The sequence below is a fragment of the Dromiciops gliroides genome, chromosome 4 (genome assembly GCF_019393635.1).
Source record: "Dromiciops gliroides isolate mDroGli1 chromosome 4, mDroGli1.pri, whole genome shotgun sequence".
In the NCBI taxonomy this organism is placed as follows: Eukaryota; Metazoa; Chordata; class Mammalia; order Microbiotheria; family Microbiotheriidae; genus Dromiciops; species Dromiciops gliroides.
The window spans coordinates 400,409,793-400,426,962 of NC_057864.1; the positions used below are offsets into that span (position 1 = coordinate 400,409,793).

Sequence of the window (17,170 nt, forward strand, 5' to 3'; positions counted from 1 at the left end):
ATTATTCTAGACCTTTACTCTGGTTTTTAGTAATTTTTCTTTACGGTCTTTTATCCTTCAGTCCTGCTGTATAGCTGAACACATCTTTGTGGAAGAATTGTCAAATATAGGACTTGCAGATGAAACAGTCTTTAAATTGGAAACTTTAGTAAGAGAGAATGCTGCATTTCTCACTGAAACCATATTCTGCCATTGACTGCAGGGAACCCATTTAATATTTATGTAATTGTATGAACTTATCTTGCGTTAACAAAATTACTTTTTTTTTTTAAAAATATAAGGCATAAGGTTTAGGATTTCTGGAAAATTTGGGATTTAAAAAAGTTTTAAATTTGTTGATAGTGTTCATTTTTTTAAAAAATCAGATAATTAAAAAATATAATATTTTGGTTTTTCCCCAATTACATGTTTATATAATTTTTTAACATTTGTTTGGGTTTTTTTTTTAAGTTTTGAGTTTCAAATTCTGTTCCTCCCTTCCTCCTTTCTTTCCTCCTTCCCTGAGATGGTAAGCAATCGTATACAACATATTAGCCATTTTGTACAAGAAAATTCAATTAAGAAAGCTAGAGAGAAAGAAAGAGAGAGAAAAATAGCATGCTTCAGTCTGTATTCACGCAGTATCAGTTCTTCCTCTGGAGGCAGATCAGGTGCTTCATCATGAGTCCTTTGAGATTGTCTTGGATAGTTATTGCTGAGAAGATCTAAGTCATTCACAGTTCTTCATTGTACAATATTGCTGTTACTGTGTACAGCATTCTCCTGGTTTTGCTCACTTCACTTTGCATCAATTCATGTATGTCTTTTCAGGTTTTTCTGAAATAATTTTTTATATTATAATAACATTCCATCACAGTCATGTACCACAGCTTGTTTGGCCATTCCCAGTTGATGAACATCCTCTTGATTTCCAGTTCTTAGCTGCCACAAAAAGAGCTACTATAAATATTTTTTGTACAAATAGCCCACATCCCCTCCAACATTTATAATTTTCCTTTTTTATCATACTAGTCAGTCAAAATCAGATAGTTATTAAAAATGAATAATCTAGGGTAAAGCTACATATTAATGTCTGATCATTGATTTTCTTTTAGGGTAAATGAATTACATGATCCAATGTACCAGTATAGAGTTGACACAGGAAATTTTCAGGTGAGTGTAGTTTATAAAATCAGAGTTTATAAAGTAATGTTCAGAATTGTATTATATTTAAATCAGGCTTCTGAAATGGGATCGATTAATATCTATATGGGTTAAAGAAAGTTTTGAAATAGGAAACTTCCTGAAAAAATGCAAGAAATGTTGTCCTCCACCTGGGCTTTTCTTTTCATTTCCCAGAATTCTTGATAGGTCACTCCTGATCTGCCAGGAAAAAAAAATGTGCATATTCTTACTCTGTCATAGCCAACTTAAAACAAAGTTTTGTTTTATTGTTCATTGAATCAGTTGTTTAGTTGGAAAGGTGATTTGGTGATTTTTCCTTCATGTTGTCTGTTGCTAGCCAGGTTTCTGACACTCATTTCTTTCTTTTTACTGCCAAAGTGATTTTCCTGAAGCACAGGACCGACCATGTCATCTCCCTAACCCCCTCACAGTTAGCTCCAGTGAATTCCTTGTAACCAGGTTGTGAAGGGCTTTAAATGCTAAACAGAGGGCTTTGTATTTGTTCCTGGGTTACAAGGAAATCCCCTTCACATGCTCACCAATTTAGCCACATTGGTCTACTTGCACCAAGCATTCTATCTCTGGACTCTGCCTTTTCACTGTCCCCCATTCCTGGAATGTTCTCCCTCTGTAACCCCTCTTCCTGCTTCCCTGGGTTATGTTAGGACTCGGCTCCAATCCCACGTTCTGTCTTGGGTCCTACTGCTAGTACAATTCCCTCATCTACTCTGTACATGCCTTGTATGTACAGAGTTATGTATGTATGTATTGTTTTCCCCATTAGACTGTGAGCTCCTTGAGGGACTGGATTATGCCTTTCTTTGTACTCCCAATACTTAGCCTAGTGCCTGGCACATAGTAAGCATTTAATAAATGCTTGTCAACTGACTGATCATAATTTTAATGACTAAGCTTGGGGCCAGAGAAGAAATGTTAAGAGGGACAGCTAATACACTGGAGAACAGAGACTCCAGAAAGATCCTAATAGGCCCAAATGTTGGGCCTGGTCTAATAAGATGAAGTTTAATAGGAATAAATGTAAAGTCTTACTTTTGGTTTAAAAAACAAACTGAAACTTCCTAACTACAAGATGGGGAAAGAAATCAGGTCATCTGAAAAGGTGTTTTTAGTGAACTACAAAGTCAGTATAAGTCAGTTTAGCCAAACACTCTAATGTGATCTTAGCGTGTGTTAAGAAAGGCAGAGAGCATCCATGATAGTGCTGCAGTACTCTGCTGGGATCGCAGCACACCTAGCATACTGCATTTGGCCCTGGGTGCAGTGTTTTTGGAAGGATGGTGATAAGCCAGAGCACATTGAGATGAAGGTGTCCAGAGTCTTGAGTTGATGCCAAATGAAGAGTGATTGAAGGAATTGGGGCTGTTTTGCCTGGAGTATAGGAGATATGGAGAGAACATGATAAATGGGGTCAAGTAGCTGAAGGACTCTCAAGGGGAAGGAGATTAGATTGGTCCTGATTGGACTCAGAGGGCTGGATAAAAGAAAAAAAAGTCTTCCTAACAAGCTGAGCTCTTTACAAGTGGAATGTGCTGCCTCTGAAGGGAGTGTGTTCTTCCTCTCTGGAGGTCTTCCAGCAAAAGCTGGCTGACTACTGGTCTGGGGTGTTGCAGAAGAGGGTTTTGTTCAGATAGGAATCAGACTAGATGGTGACTGAGCCTCTTCTGCTTGGAGATTCTGTGATGGAAAGATCTGTGGAGTCTTTCTTCCATTGACAGATGAGTTTATTTGAAGACTCAGTGTGAGCCCTCCTGTACCAGGACTTTAGCCCAGTAATAGGTCAGATGAGGTCTTTGGCTAGCAGAACTCATACTCTTGAGGAGAGAAGTTTGCTTTATATTGTATAGAGTGTGCTCTTCGATTGATTAGTAGAAAGAAGGTTGGACTGAGTCAAGAGACTTGAATTCAACTTCTCTGATACTCATTTTGACAATCTGCAAAAATGGGGATACTAACACATATATATTATGTATCTATGTGTGTATGCACAGACATATATGCACACGTGTGTGTATGTATCACCTTTCTCAAGGAGGTGATTCTAAAGAAAACACTTTACAAACTTTTAAGAGTTAGTTGAAACTTTAATATTCTTGCCACTTAGGCTTCAATGGAAAAATAAGCCACTAGGGGGCCCCCAGAGTCACTGAATGATCCCTTGAGAGACCAAGCCAAAGTTTCCTGGTGATGAAAGTCCTTGCTTCTGAAGCCTTTGACAAGGGTAACTGAGCCTGGATCAGGAAGACCTGAGTTCCAATCCAGCCTCAGACACTAACTAGCTGTGTGATGCTGAACAAGTCATTTAACCTCTACCTGCCTCAGTTTTCTCAAGTGTAAAATGGGGGTTACAACAGGACCAGCCTTCCAGGGTTGCTGTGAGGATCAGATGTGATAAAGCCTTTAGATTGTTCCCTTGCGACACGACCAATCACTTCCTTTCCCCCTCACCAGATGAAGTAGCTGTAGTAGAAATCATAATGATAATATCCAGTGTTTTTGTAATGTCTTAAGGTTTGCAGTGTGCATTAGATACAGTATCTCATTTGATCATCCCAGTCTTCCATGAGGTAAGTTAACTATCCCCATTTTACAGATGAGGAAATTGAGGTTCAGAAAGATGTGAAATACTTTGCCTCTAGTCACAGATTTCATAAGGATTTGAGATTCCAGTTCAAATTTCTTTTAACAAGTCAAGTGTTCTTTCTGCTATGCCACAATGTGAGGGTCTGGCTCCCAGAGTTTCAGGCTTCTGGCTGAAGGCAAGATGGTAGATCTTCTGTGTTCTAGACCATTCTGTCTCTATCAACAAGGAGCCTGCACATTGTGGTGCCCTAGAAAAGACCTCTTTCCCCTAAGAATAGGCCATTAGGTTGCTTGGGGCCCCAGGGTTTGGTCTCCCCCTTGGTCTGGTCTAGACTATTAGCATCCTAGCATTCAGCTGCACTTGAGCATCCTCAGCAGCTGTCAGTCATCACCAGCATAATTTGTTGTGCATGTGACGCACTGCTTGCTTTGGAGAGAGAGAGATAAATGGTATGAGGAAAGACACTCACTGCAGAGTGGTTGGAAGTGTGTGAGCAGTGAGTGTGAGTGGAGACAGAGGGGTTGAGCATTAGGGAGTGAGCCCAGTGAGACAAGGGAGGGAAACTGGAAGCTCAGAAGTAGGAGCTTGTCTGATTCTTCTCCTTTGTCTGCTCTATCTTTTTACTGCTGTTCTAGTATTGTTTGAAATCCAAGCATCTCTGTTAGTCTGCAAGGTTCTCAATTTCTGGGATTCTTTCATCTATTACTCATTAAATCTAGAGATCTCTGGCTTCTTGGCCTGCATGATCTAAGCAATACTTTGTCTCTTCCCTATAAAGCATCTCACTCATTTCATGTCTGCTTTTCCTAAGGATGCTAATGATGTACAAAATGCCCAACGTCTGTGAGCATACCTTTTGGTTGCTCTGCTCACTTGGCAAAGAGGGAAGTATGACATGATTTGCCACGTGGGAAACTCAGGCAGCACACCAACATAGGGTCATTATGTTTTGCAGTTTGCCCTTGGACATTCTAATGCTATTTATATTGTAATGAACAGGAAGTCATGAGGTATGGGTTCTGTTCCTGGCTCTGCTGCATAGAACTGTGTGACCTTGGGCAGTCATTGAAAGTGTCTGGGTATTCATAAAATGAAGAGATTGGACTGACTGACTTCAGAGGTCCCCAAATCTATTATCCTGCCCTCCCTTCCGAGCATCATAAGATTTGGTAATTGTGTGACCCTGTTCTGAGAAAGTATAATTACCCTCCTGTTGCTAGGGACAGCCTCAGAAGGAGAATCACCTGAGGTTGATGCGTTTAAATAACGCTTCTTTCTTGTTTGCTTCTAGGGAATGAAGGTTTTTTTCCTGGTGGTAGCTGGCATGTATATTTTATACCTTTTGTTCTTGATCGTGAGGGCATGCTCAGAACTTCGTCATATGCCTTATGTTGGTAAGTGACACTTCTCCTAAACTCAAATTGGTTACCACCTAAAATTGGTGCCTGGTGGAGTTAATGGTTGCCCAGATGGATGCAGGGTTTTCCTGGGGCCTCTACGAGTGATCCTAACCTTACCATGAGCAAGACCCATGGGCCAGACTACCATAGCTTCTAGGGGAGCCCTCAGAGTTCTAGATAGCGCCAATTACGAAGCACAGGAGCAGGCCAGAGGAAGCCCTTCTGGCTTGAGGAAGCCTGGACTGGCCTTTTTGGGCTCCTGCTGCAGCACAGTGCTGAGATGGTGTTGGGGCTATCTCCAAACTTCTGCTGCTCTTAAGCCAGCCAAGGTTCCCTTCACTTAAGTATTTGCCTTACCAAAAATCATGGTCTCACCGAAAACCCTTTTCAGACACAGCTGATGTTTTACCTTTGTAAACCTTAAAGTGCAGGGTAAAGTTGAGCTGTTATTCCTGAGTAACATTCTTCCTAGACTTCAGATGAAGGGGCATGTTTGAAGCCCAAATTACAAGAGATTGCCTTGAAAAAGTTCTGGGGTGGGGGAACATTTACTGCTAAGATTGTCTTAAATTGTCATTTTTGATTTGTCATTTTCAGATCTCAGGTTAAAATTCTTGACTGCATTGACTTTCGTAGTACTTGTTATTAGGTAAGGAAACCTTTTATCCAGAAACAAAAATATCAAAATTTGTGTTTTTCTCCTTTTGAATAATGAGTTTCAGCATAAAAGTTCCAGCCCAGTCTTTAGGGCTAAATGGTGTCTTATCCATCTGCTGGATAGAATGTCAGTGTGTGCTGATGGACTTCCAAGTCCCTCATGCCAGGTAGGAGGAATGCCAGGTGCCAGACAGGTGGGTGGTGGAGAGAGGAAGCCATCGCCTGCTGCCATCCATCTGGCAAAACCAAGGACATTCATCTCCCTGCCATCCTCAATAGTCGTGAGATGGAATGTTTTTTTCATTCATTAAATATTTCAAGAGTTGATTTTTTTAGAGGATGCCATCCCAGTAAAATACATCGAACAATCCTGGCTCTTCAGAGCTTTGTAGTTTTGATGATTTCTTTTTGTATCTTCAACACTTACCACAGTGTTTGGCATTTGGGAAGCACTTAATAATCGGTTTTTCATCTGCTTGTTCATGCTGAACATTAGTTATCACTATATGGTATATTGGGGTGGGGGTGGGGGAATGGGAAGGGCAGAACTGTGGTTTCATCAGCATAGAGATCTCCCAGTAAGGAATTGCCCTCCCTCAAAGTATATGGGCACTTGCTGTTTAATTTATCCTTTTAGAGATTTGTCTTGGGCACTGAGAACTTTGGTGACATACCCAGGGTCACACAGCCAGTATGTGTCAAAGCTCCACGCACTATCACTAGATCATGCTGTCTTTCTAAAATATGGTACTTTAGAGGGATAAGTATATTGTCCCTGAAAATTACTTTTGAAAATCAATTCCAGATATTGGCTTGTTTTCTTACCAGTAGTTTTTTCTTCATCAAAGGAAAAAACAGTATAATTTTCTGGTAGCTAGGATTCAAAGGAAGTGGATAATCACTTCTTATTCCCTTGGCCTTTAAGGGTAAAAGCCATTGTTTTTAAAAACATCCATATGGGAACATGGGACCTAGTGTTTTAATATACCTTTCTATGGATATATGTGGTTTTGACTAAACTGATGTGGCAGCAGACAGTTTGGAGCTTGAAAGATGTCAACAGAAATTATAAATGCTATGCTGGGATGAATCTTAGACAAAGATTGGGGAAGTTTTGGAACAAGATAGAGATTTTTAACCTGAAAATTGCCCTTTGTGGTATTTTTGATACATATTATCATATGTAATATTTTGGAGGGTAAACTATTGCACAGTATCTCTCTCTGCTCTTTAGGGAACACTGGAGTAGAAAAGAGTCAACTTTTCCCACAAAACAGAATTTGAAACAGATTATCACCATCAGTGAAGAACTAAGTCAGCTAATTATGAAGTCACTTGTGATACAAATCCAAGACCTATTTTATTGGACTGTGGTTTGGTGCCTATCAAATATGGACAATGTGGAAAAAAGAGAAAAAGAGCTCAGTTGTTTTACATGCTTCATTCTGGTTTCATGGCAAGACCTTAGAAGAATCCTTGCTTCTATATATTTGTTTGCCTCAAGGGCATTTGGAATCTATTGTATAACAGAAAAAATGTCATTGTGGTTAGGATACATTAAGGAATTCTACAAATTATTAAACAATTGGAATCAGAAAAAAGACACATCGGAGTTCTGTGTCACACATGCACATGATGCACAGACATGTACTTTGATGATACCTTGAGGGAAGCTAGGTGGTGCAGTAGATAGAGCACTGGCCCTGGAGTCAGGAGGACCTGAGTTCAAATCCGGCCTCAGTCACTTAACACTTACTAGCTGTGTGACCCTGGGCAAGTCACTTAACCCCAATTGCCTCACTAAAACAAACAAACAAAAAAAGAAAATGATGATACCTTGAAAGATACATGATTTCCCTATTGTGGGTATTCCTTTCATCTCCATAAATTTGGACCTCTTCATGTTATTGTGACCAAAGATATTATCACCTAATGCCTAACAAGCCTCTCTGAGCTTATACTACCTGGTCCTCAGGCAGTATGCTCAGCATCTATCTGTTCCTGGGCTTATATGCAAACATTTTCTAGCTAGAATAGAACTTGTACTCTGCTTAGGTTACCTCTGCTGCATGCTGAAGATACTAGTGGAGTGGGAATCTTGTGTATGTTTATCATTTACAACCATTTACTAAATGCCTACTATGGACAAGACACTAGAAATAGAGTTTCTTCTGACCCCCAGGGCTTACTGTCTGATGGGCAATGTGTCATGGACCCAAATAAACATGATTACCAGGTAGAATATGACAAAGATTAAAAGAGAAACCTAGGCAAGAGCTCTGGAGAAGTCACTTTCAGCTTGAGGTTGGGAGGTTGGGAGGTTGGGAGGAAGTTGTACCTGGGCTAGGCCATGAAAGAAGAGAAGTATTTCAATAGGCAGATGTGTAGAGTACATTCTAATCATTGGAGGTGATGGACACGAATGCCTAGAGATAGGGAAGTATAGGAAAAGATTGGGGAACAGCTAGAAATCCAGTGTGGCTAGAACATGGATTGTTCAGAGGAACACACTGCAGGCTAAAAAGGTCATTGGGAACTGAATTTTGAAAAATGTTAAGGATTAGGCTGAGAATTATGCAGTTTTTTTCTAGAGAGAGTAGAGGGTTGATGAAGGTTTTTGAAGAGGAAAGTGACAAGTCATCTAAGCGATAGAAGGATTTTAGTGGCAACCACATAAAAGTATGTTGAAGAGGAAGAGACTGGAGGCAGAGAGACCAGGCACTAGGTCTGTTGGACTAGGACTATTCTTTTTTTTTTTTTTTTAACTGAGGCAATTGGGGGTTAAGTGACTTGCCCAGGGTCACACAGCTAGTAAGTGTTAAGCGTCTGAGGCCAGCTTTGAACTCAGGTCCTCCTGACTCTAGGGCTGGTGCTCTATCCACTGCGCCACGTAGCTGCCCCCTAGGACTATTCTTTTTTTTTTTGGTTGGCCAATGAGGGTTAAGTGACTTGCCCAAGGTCACACAGCTAGTGAGTGTCAAGTGTCTGAGGCTGGATTTGAACTCGGGTACTCCTGAATCCAGGGCCAGTGCTCTATCCACTGCGCCACCTAGCTGCCCCAGGACTATTCTTAATATGATAATCCAAATGAGAAGTTGAGAGACCTTGAGTTAGATTAGTGGCACCATGGTGGAGGGGGATGATACGTGCAAAAGATATCATGGAGGTAGAATTGGCCTGGCTTGGCTACTGATAGAGCTAGTCAAAAGTGGAGTGAGCAGCCTTAGGAGGTAGCCGCCTAGTACCATAGGAGGAGGCTTTCCCTCTCAAGCAGAGGCTGACTATCATGTTATCATAGGAATTCTTTTTGGGGTATGAGTTGAACTAGAAGGGCATCAAAGGTCCCTTCTAACTCTGAAATTTTGTGATTGATTGTAGGAGAGGAGGAAAGGCAAAAAACCAAAAGATAGTTGAGGATTTTTTTTTGATCTGTTTGTTTTTAGCATAATCAGTGGCTATCAACAGCAATAGGAAAGTTGAGAAGGTTAAGTTTTGAGGGAAAGAAGATGAATTCCATTTCAGATATTGAAGGTTGAGGTGTTGGTAGAATATACAGGTAGACATATCCAGTGGGCAGCTGGTGAGGTGGGCCTGCAGGTCAGGGGAGATATTAAAGCTTAGATATCTCTAAATTCATCTGCAAAGAAGTGATGAATGAAACCATGGGGGTATATAAAATCATATGAAGAGAGAACATAGAGGAAGATGAGAAGAGAGCCATAAACACATTTCTAGAGAATATGCAAAAGGCGGGGTGGTCATTGGTTTATAGCATTGGAAGAAAACTGAGTAAGGATCATAGAATCTTGTAACTAAGAGATCATTGATGACCTTTGAAAGAGCCGTTTTAGTAGAGTAATGGGATCGAAAGCCAGATTTCGAGAGGTTGAAGAATGAGAAAGGTGGCAGTAAAGGGGAAATAAGATACTAGAAGAAGGGAGTAGCAGGGTTAAGGAAAGGTTATGTATTAGAGAGACCTAAAAATGTTTGTAGTTAGTAGGAAAGGAGCTAGTAGAAAAAGAAATTGAAAGATGTAAGAGAGCCAATAAATGGGTCAATTTTGAAAGAGACAAGAGTGGGTAGAATGCTGGGCATAAGTGAGGGATTAGTGTTGGCCAGTGAAGAGAGCCACCCCATCTTCCAGTGGAGGATATGAAGGAGAAAAGGCCTGAGAGGGGGGAGCAGCTAGGTGGCACAGTGGATAAAGAACCAGCCCTGGATTCAGGAGGACCTGAGTTCAAATTTGACCTCAGACACTTGACACTTACTAACTATGTGACCCTGGGCAAGTGTTGTAGCCCTTATTGCCCCACAAAAAAAAAAAAAAAAGAAAAGGCCTGGTAAAGACAGAGTTTGCAGTGTCTTCTTAGGAGATCGAGACTGTTGGCCTCCATTTTAATAAAGTAGGAAGCAAGGTCATCCTCTGAGAGAGAAGTAGATGCTCTGTGTGGGGAGGGGAGAGGAAAGCATGACAGCAGAGAGAGAAATATGTCGTGGAGGAGAGAGGAGAAGGTCCTGTGTTAAAATAGACTGACAAAATGCACACCAAAGCTGCAGATGTAAAAGCTTCTGCTCCCAATTCTCTACATGTTTCCTTGCCCGGTTTTCCTTCTTCTCTTGCAGCATCGTTATACTTTATCTACGGTTTGGATCACAAGTGTTACAGGACAACTTTGTAGCTCAGCTGTCAAATCGCTACCAGAATTATATCCTTTTAATTGAAAGTCCTTAAGTCTTTAGGACTCTGTCCTTATTCCAGTGTTCTGCAGCTTATATTTGTGAGGATAAGAAAAAAAGTGTTTGAAATAAAATCAATTCTGGATGATCTGGGCTAATGGGGGTACATAAATAGTACTGATACGGACTCATTTGAGTAGTTTCTGATTTCTTTGCTGGATGGTATCCTGAGGGTCAGCTAGGTGGTTCAGTGAATAGAGAGCACCAGGCTTGGAGTCAGGAAGACCTGAGTTTAAATCTGGCCTTGGACACTAACTAGCTGTGTGACCCTGGGCAAGTCATTTAACCTTGTTTATCTCCATTTCCTCATCTGTAAAATGATCTGGAGAAGAAACTGGCAAACCACTCCAGGATCTTTGCCAAGAAAATCCCAAATGGGGTTATGAAGAGTTGGACATAACTGAAATGACTGAATAATAACAACAATCCTGAAGGCTCTATATTTTCCCTTTATTATTTAGATGAAGGAATTTTTACAGTTGTGGCCATCATTAGCAGTATAAATCTAACTTTCTAATGAAAGTGTTAAGGATAGGAACCAAACCTATGATTTCATTGGTTTAGGCAACTTCCAGACAAGAGAACTTTTACCAATGCAGGTTAGCACCTTCTATGCAACTTAGAGCCTTGGAAAGTTGCCCAAAATCACACAGTCAGGACATGTCAGGGGCAGGACTTGCACTGAGGGTCCTGCCTCCTGGACAATTCTCTGTCCAGAACACCTTCCTAACTCTCAAGGCTTAATAACGCAATTTAAAGCTGTCAAAGCAATTGGTGATAGATTCCAAGATAACTTGTTAATCTCTCAACTAGTAATGTTTATGAGGGGTTGTATCTTTATTGTTTATTTCCACAGGAAAGTATTCAGGGGCTATTTAATTCAGGGCTTATCTTTCCTAGAATTGTTTATCGCACATAAAGGGCTGAATGGACCAGCATGTTCATGAACTCACCTTGTACCATGTGTGACTTTGCCTTATCGGTGCCCTGTTGTTTGGTTAAAGGTGGAAAGCAGCACTGCATTGTGTTATCTTATTGTGAGGATAGGTTACCATGCCTGATGAGAGACTATTGGATAAGCTGTTATTTAGCATGACCTTAGATGATTGCAGTGCTCTGACCCCATCCTTTGAAAAGATGAGTTAATTACCAGATCAGTGACTGGGTTTTTAAGACCTTCGGATGGTACTAGCTAATGCTGAGCACTTCACTAAGAGGAGCAGCTCGGAGAGAGCCTCATAGTGTGGAAGGAGAAAATTCATGGAAATACTATAGTGCCCCTCGAACTGCATACTACTAACCTTGACTGATCTCACCAGCGGAATTCTTATCTTTCTATGGCCTGCTGAACTTTTATCTCTACACTTTAGCCTTTGTCTATTCACCATCTAAGAATGCACTGTATGGTAAGTGACCTCAGTTCCTAGGTTCTTGGCCAAGTAGCTGCTTCGGAGTCAGCAGAAGCTGAGGCAGCCACGTATTCATGAAGCACCTGGTTATTTCATTAGGCCAGTGAAGAGAAGCTTTTCTGTTTAAACAGAAGTTTTTGTTCATTTTTTCCAGAGTCCCAGTTGAAAGATAATCCAGCCTTTTCCATGCTTAATGACTCTGATGATGATGTGATTTATGGGTAAGGTATTTTTCTCTTGTGAAATAACAGCATTGGGCCATTTTTCTCTCTCCATTGTTTTGCAAACACTCTCAAATGTTCTCAAGCCAGCAAGGCTGAGTAATGTGATTCCATTGCTGTCCACAGTTTTTCCACATTTCAGGCTGTAGGCTTAAAAGTGGCTATTTTCCCAAGAAACAAGGTGGGCAGTCTGTTTTTATTCCCTGGGTACTGGCACAAGCTCTCCCAGGAATATGTGGAGTTGGGTATAATGAGTTGGGAGGTGAGGGTTTAGGTCATATAAATTGGATATGAAAAAAGGAACAAAGTTTCTCTTGAAATGAGTGCTACATAGAATGGCAAATCATTTGGGAAGATAAGAACCAAATGTGTACCTGTTGTCAGAAAGAGAATGCTTTCAAAGGTCTCTTTGTTAATAGGAGTGACTATGAAGAGATGCCCCTGCAGAATGGCCAGGCCATTAGAGCCAAGTACAAAGAAGAGTCTGACAGCGATTGATGGCGCTTCAGTGGAGACCAGCTTGGCTGGCTAGAGAAGGTCCTGGACACTTTTCCTCAGTGCTCCAACTCTCCAGCCTTCCCTAGCCCTCTGCTTAAAGCTGAATGTTTCCTCACAAGAAAGGCAGTTTTCCCTTTACTTCTTTGTGTTTACTGATTTTTTAAAGACCAACCAGGACCAAAGGAAAAAATTACAATGTTGGGGAAAGGTATTAGCAGGGTAGGGAGATGAGAGGGGGAGAGTGGCAAATGGTAAAGACCAAATGGCCCTTTGAACGATTGTAAGGAGAAACCTTTTTATGTTAGAGCATCATTTCATTGGAGCTAAAGTAGCTGCTCCTGAACTGAAGGTTTCAGAGTCCTGTGGTATCCCAGAGCTCCTGATGCCTCCAGGTCACCCTCATTTTTAGTCTAAAGATGTGTGCATTCTTCTTTTGTAGCATATTCTCTTGAAGTGATGTAAAAGCACTTAGGAGCCACTAAGTGGCCCAGTGGAGAGAGTGTTGGAGTCAGGATAGCCTGATTCGAGTCTTGCCTCAGGCACTTACTTGCTGTATGACCCTGAGTAAGTCCCATCCCCTCTTATTTAAACTCCTGTCAAATGAGAATTATAGCACCTACCTCACGAGATGGTTGTGAGGCTGGAAGGAGACGATGTTTGGAAAGTGCTTTGCAAACCTTACAGTACTTTATAAATGCCAGATATGATGATGATGATGTCATGCAAGAAAATGGCAACATTCTCCTCTCTATAGACATTCTTCCCTCTTTAAGTCCAAGGGAAACTTAGAAACTTATTGTGACTGCCTCAAGGGGGCAGCATGCTGCTGTTTGCTGGCAAACACCACACCAGGTCACTTAAGTTGCTTGAGTTAAATTATCCTCCAGTTTAGAAATAAAGCATTAAGTTGAGGCTCAGCCAGGAGTGCTGTGTACCTCTAAGTATACAGTATGACCTGATAGGCTGGCTCCCTCCATCCCCTAATATAAAGAAATAGGCATTTAAACCATTGATGATAGCTTCAACTACTGCTGGGCAGTTTGACCAGTAAGTACGTCCTTCCCCCTTCTCATGTTGGGGTTGGGGGAGGGAAACTGATGAGTCCAATGAAGAATAGAGGCTGTGCAACTTCAGAGCTCCATTACATAAATGAATGATGGAGTGGAATCCTGGGAAGTTTTTTCAGTTGTATATTGAAAAACCAATAAAATTAAATAATTTTCATGTCAGTTTTGAAACAAAGTTTGTTCAGAAAACCTATTTGAGAGGAAAATCATTTTCTGCAGAAACCCAATTGGAGCTTTGTGTGAACAAAAGAAGTAAGTCACTGTTTATGGGTCACAGTTTTGAAATTCCAGAGCTATGGTAACACAGCATGGAAGGCCCCCAAGAGTTTTCAACTCCCCCTTTCCTGGAGGATTAATTTAAAAGCAGAGTTACAGGTGTGCCTTTGCATTTCTTCCTGCATCTTCCTTTCTGATGCTAATCTTTGACCTGGTGTGCACTGTGGAAATCCCTGCAGATGATATCCTGGAGAACAGGCGTAAATAGTATGATGTATGATGCATGCTTAGTACCCTTCTCCTTCCTAGGTGTACCCACATTTAAATGTCTGTTGTGTGCAATTAGAATTATGCTTTCTTCCCTGCAGTGCTAGGACCTCAAATGTTCATGGGAATGTTCTTCATGGTGATAAACAAAAACTATCTCTTTATAAGTTAACCTTTAGTGGTGTGGTGGTACCATTAATTACCTCTGTTGCTTAATATGGACTTCCACTTAGATTTCTGTAGTTTTAAAACTCTTGTTTAAAGAAATCAATGTTTGAATGAAAATTACTTTAAGATGACAAAGGTGATTCAAGGTTTACAAAGTTTTTATATCCGTAATGTCTTGGTATTTTATTCTGTGTAGCCAGTGATATTAGAATAATTTTTTAAATAGAATTTTAATATATCTTCTATCAGGCCTACTTTAAAAATAATTTTAGATAAGATATCGATGGCTTGTGCCAGTTAATAGATTCTAGAATGTATTTTACTAGTTTTGTTATAAATAATTGTCATCTGTGATCTGGAATGCTCTTGTTTCTTCATCCTTGTAAATAGTGGGGGAATTTTGAAATCCATGTTTAGATCCCTGTTTTGAAAAGATCATTTTTTTACTTGCAAGATGAAATTCAGGTTTCCATTGACTGACATCTTTATAATTTTACTCTTCAGGCACCAAAATCATTGAACTAAAAATATGGGAGAGCAAATGTATACTTTGCTTTTTTTTTTTTTATATTCCAATTATTCCCGAAAGAGTCCTTGCTTAGCAAATAGATACTTTATTTTTTTCATATTCTATCTACTTATGAAAGAGTCTTGCTTTAGGGGAAAATGTTCTTTTTATTAAACCAGGCACACTCTATTTTTATTTGGGATAACATGTTCATATTCAAAAGTGTTATATTATCCAGCATTCAAAACATATTTACCACATAGTAATTAAACTGGACATTACATTTTGCTGAGAACTATTTGTAAGAAGAACATTCCTGGTTTTGTTCTGGTTTTTTTCATCAGGCTTGGGGCATGAATCCAAACTTTACAAATATATACCACAAAGCCAAAGAACTGGCTCTTGTCCTTCCTTAATAGCCTGGATGGAGACATTTTTGGAAAGTTTGGGAGAATTTTGCACTTTGGGCCACTCTAAAGGTATGTGCTAGAAGATGGCCATGGACATTTCAAGTTTTGTTCTGATGAGGGGTAGAGGAAAAATTGAGCTTTCACTTAATATACATGATATGTTTATTATTGAATCACAGCAATAAAGAATTTTTCCTTCCTGGTTTAATCATCTTTCCCCCAAAATAATGGAACCAATAGCATAATAAACTGTGTCTTCGAGAAAGGCTAGAGTACTACTACATTTGTAACTATTTGCTTGATTATGTGAGATTATGACATTTTTGCCAATTGTAATCCGTTGTAGAGACGGTGTCAGTGGCCCCAAATGTTTATAGAATTACACTATCAATCTGAAGAGACTGGGACTTCTTCCCCAACTCCCTTTTTTCTATTAATCAGTTTGGTTTTTTAATACATGTTTTTCAGTGTTTACCTGTAAACTTTTTACTTTCAAAAATCAATTTAGTGGTTCAGCCTAATTTTTGGACTAACACTATTTACTAAAGTGTACAAATCTAACTTAAAATATTACCTGGGGAATTATTTTTTTCCAACTCTTCTTATCCACAGAAACCAATATAAGGTCTCACTTTTGCTTATATGTAAATCTGTACTTTTCCTTTAAGGAGGAAAGATTCTGACCTTTTAAGTTAGATTTTTAAAAGATAAAAATCTTCTAATAATTCCTTCTCTAGGTCAAAGGGAATTTGCTTTATGCAGTGCCATCTTTTTATCCTTGTTTGATCTTGATTCCAGGTGTATAGTGCTGTGAAATGCAGAAGGGACTTGTAGTACTACAAACTGACTTTTTAAATAAAATTGTAATATTTATAAAATAAAATTATATTTAAACTTGTATACCAAAAGGAAGGATTTGTATGAGTGATATATCAATGAACTGTGTTATTACAACACAACTTTTGAGGAAGGTTGTCATATTCAATATAGGGTATTCTGTCAAATCAGACAAATAGTTGTTTGCTTTTAGCAAATCTCATTGATTTTGGGGGTGGATCCTAAGATCATACTTTCAATAAATATGTTCATAAATAAACTTTTCTGTATTCTGACATCAAATTTGCATCTAGATATATTTGTTTCCCTTTTTTATATATAAAATTAGTTTGGCCCACTCAACATGAGGGATTTAAAGGCATTAGGGAAAAGAGCCACCAGCCTAGATCTTATTGTTACAAATACTGACTTCAGGTTTTGTTTCGATAAAGCATGGCTTTCTCCCAGGGGTTGTTACAATTTGAAACTATAAACTTATTTTAAGTCCCTAGAAAGTAGATTTGAGGTTAGGGTATGAAAAGGGACAAGGTTGGGGCAGCTAGGTGGTGCAGTGGATAGAGCACCAGCCCTGGAGTCAGGAGAACCTGTGTTCAAATCCGGCTTCAGACACTTAACACTTACTAGCTGTGTGACCTTGGGCAAGTCACTTAATCCCAATTGCCTCACCAAAAAAAGAAAAAAAAGGGCATCTGTCTTTGTCTCTGTGTAGTCACCTCTAATTGCTACAAACCTTTACAAACTCAGGGTAAGAAAAACTAAACACTGAGCAAAATCAGCTCTTTAAAGATTTAGAGTTGTATATTTCAGCTTCTTAGAGCTACATAAGTATTTCTATCTCTAAAAAGTCAGCTGAATTAATCTTTATTTCATTTCTAAATGGTTTAATGTACTTGGAATGGAAAGGACACAATACTTCTAATGTTGAGAGGTAGTATGCTATAGTAAAAATCTGGCCTCAAAACAAAGAAGACTCTTCAAGTGTGACCCTGGGCAGTGCTCTGGGCTACTA

The 17,170-nt window shown here is 39.7% G+C and overlaps 1 protein-coding gene across 5 annotated transcripts in view; it reads left to right on the plus strand.

Annotated features, from left to right (window-relative positions):
- TMEM181 (transmembrane protein 181) overlaps positions 1 to 16,236 on the plus strand; it is a 100,304-nt gene extending 84,068 nt beyond the window's left edge. For all 5 annotated transcript variants that reach the window (XM_044000872.1, XM_044000873.1, XM_044000876.1 and 2 more), the window contains 7 exons: positions 1,095 to 1,152; positions 5,058 to 5,160; positions 5,764 to 5,815; positions 10,447 to 10,529; positions 11,877 to 11,966; positions 12,124 to 12,190; positions 12,610 to 16,236. In XM_044000872.1, coding sequence (XP_043856807.1) covers positions 1,095 to 1,152; positions 5,058 to 5,160; positions 5,764 to 5,815; positions 10,447 to 10,529; positions 11,877 to 11,966; positions 12,124 to 12,190; positions 12,610 to 12,688 — 532 coding nt within the window. In that variant the 3' untranslated portion in view covers positions 12,689 to 16,236. The remainder of the gene's footprint in view (positions 1 to 1,094; positions 1,153 to 5,057; positions 5,161 to 5,763; positions 5,816 to 10,446; positions 10,530 to 11,876; positions 11,967 to 12,123; positions 12,191 to 12,609) is intronic.
- Positions 16,237 to 17,170: the final 934 nt, after the last annotated feature.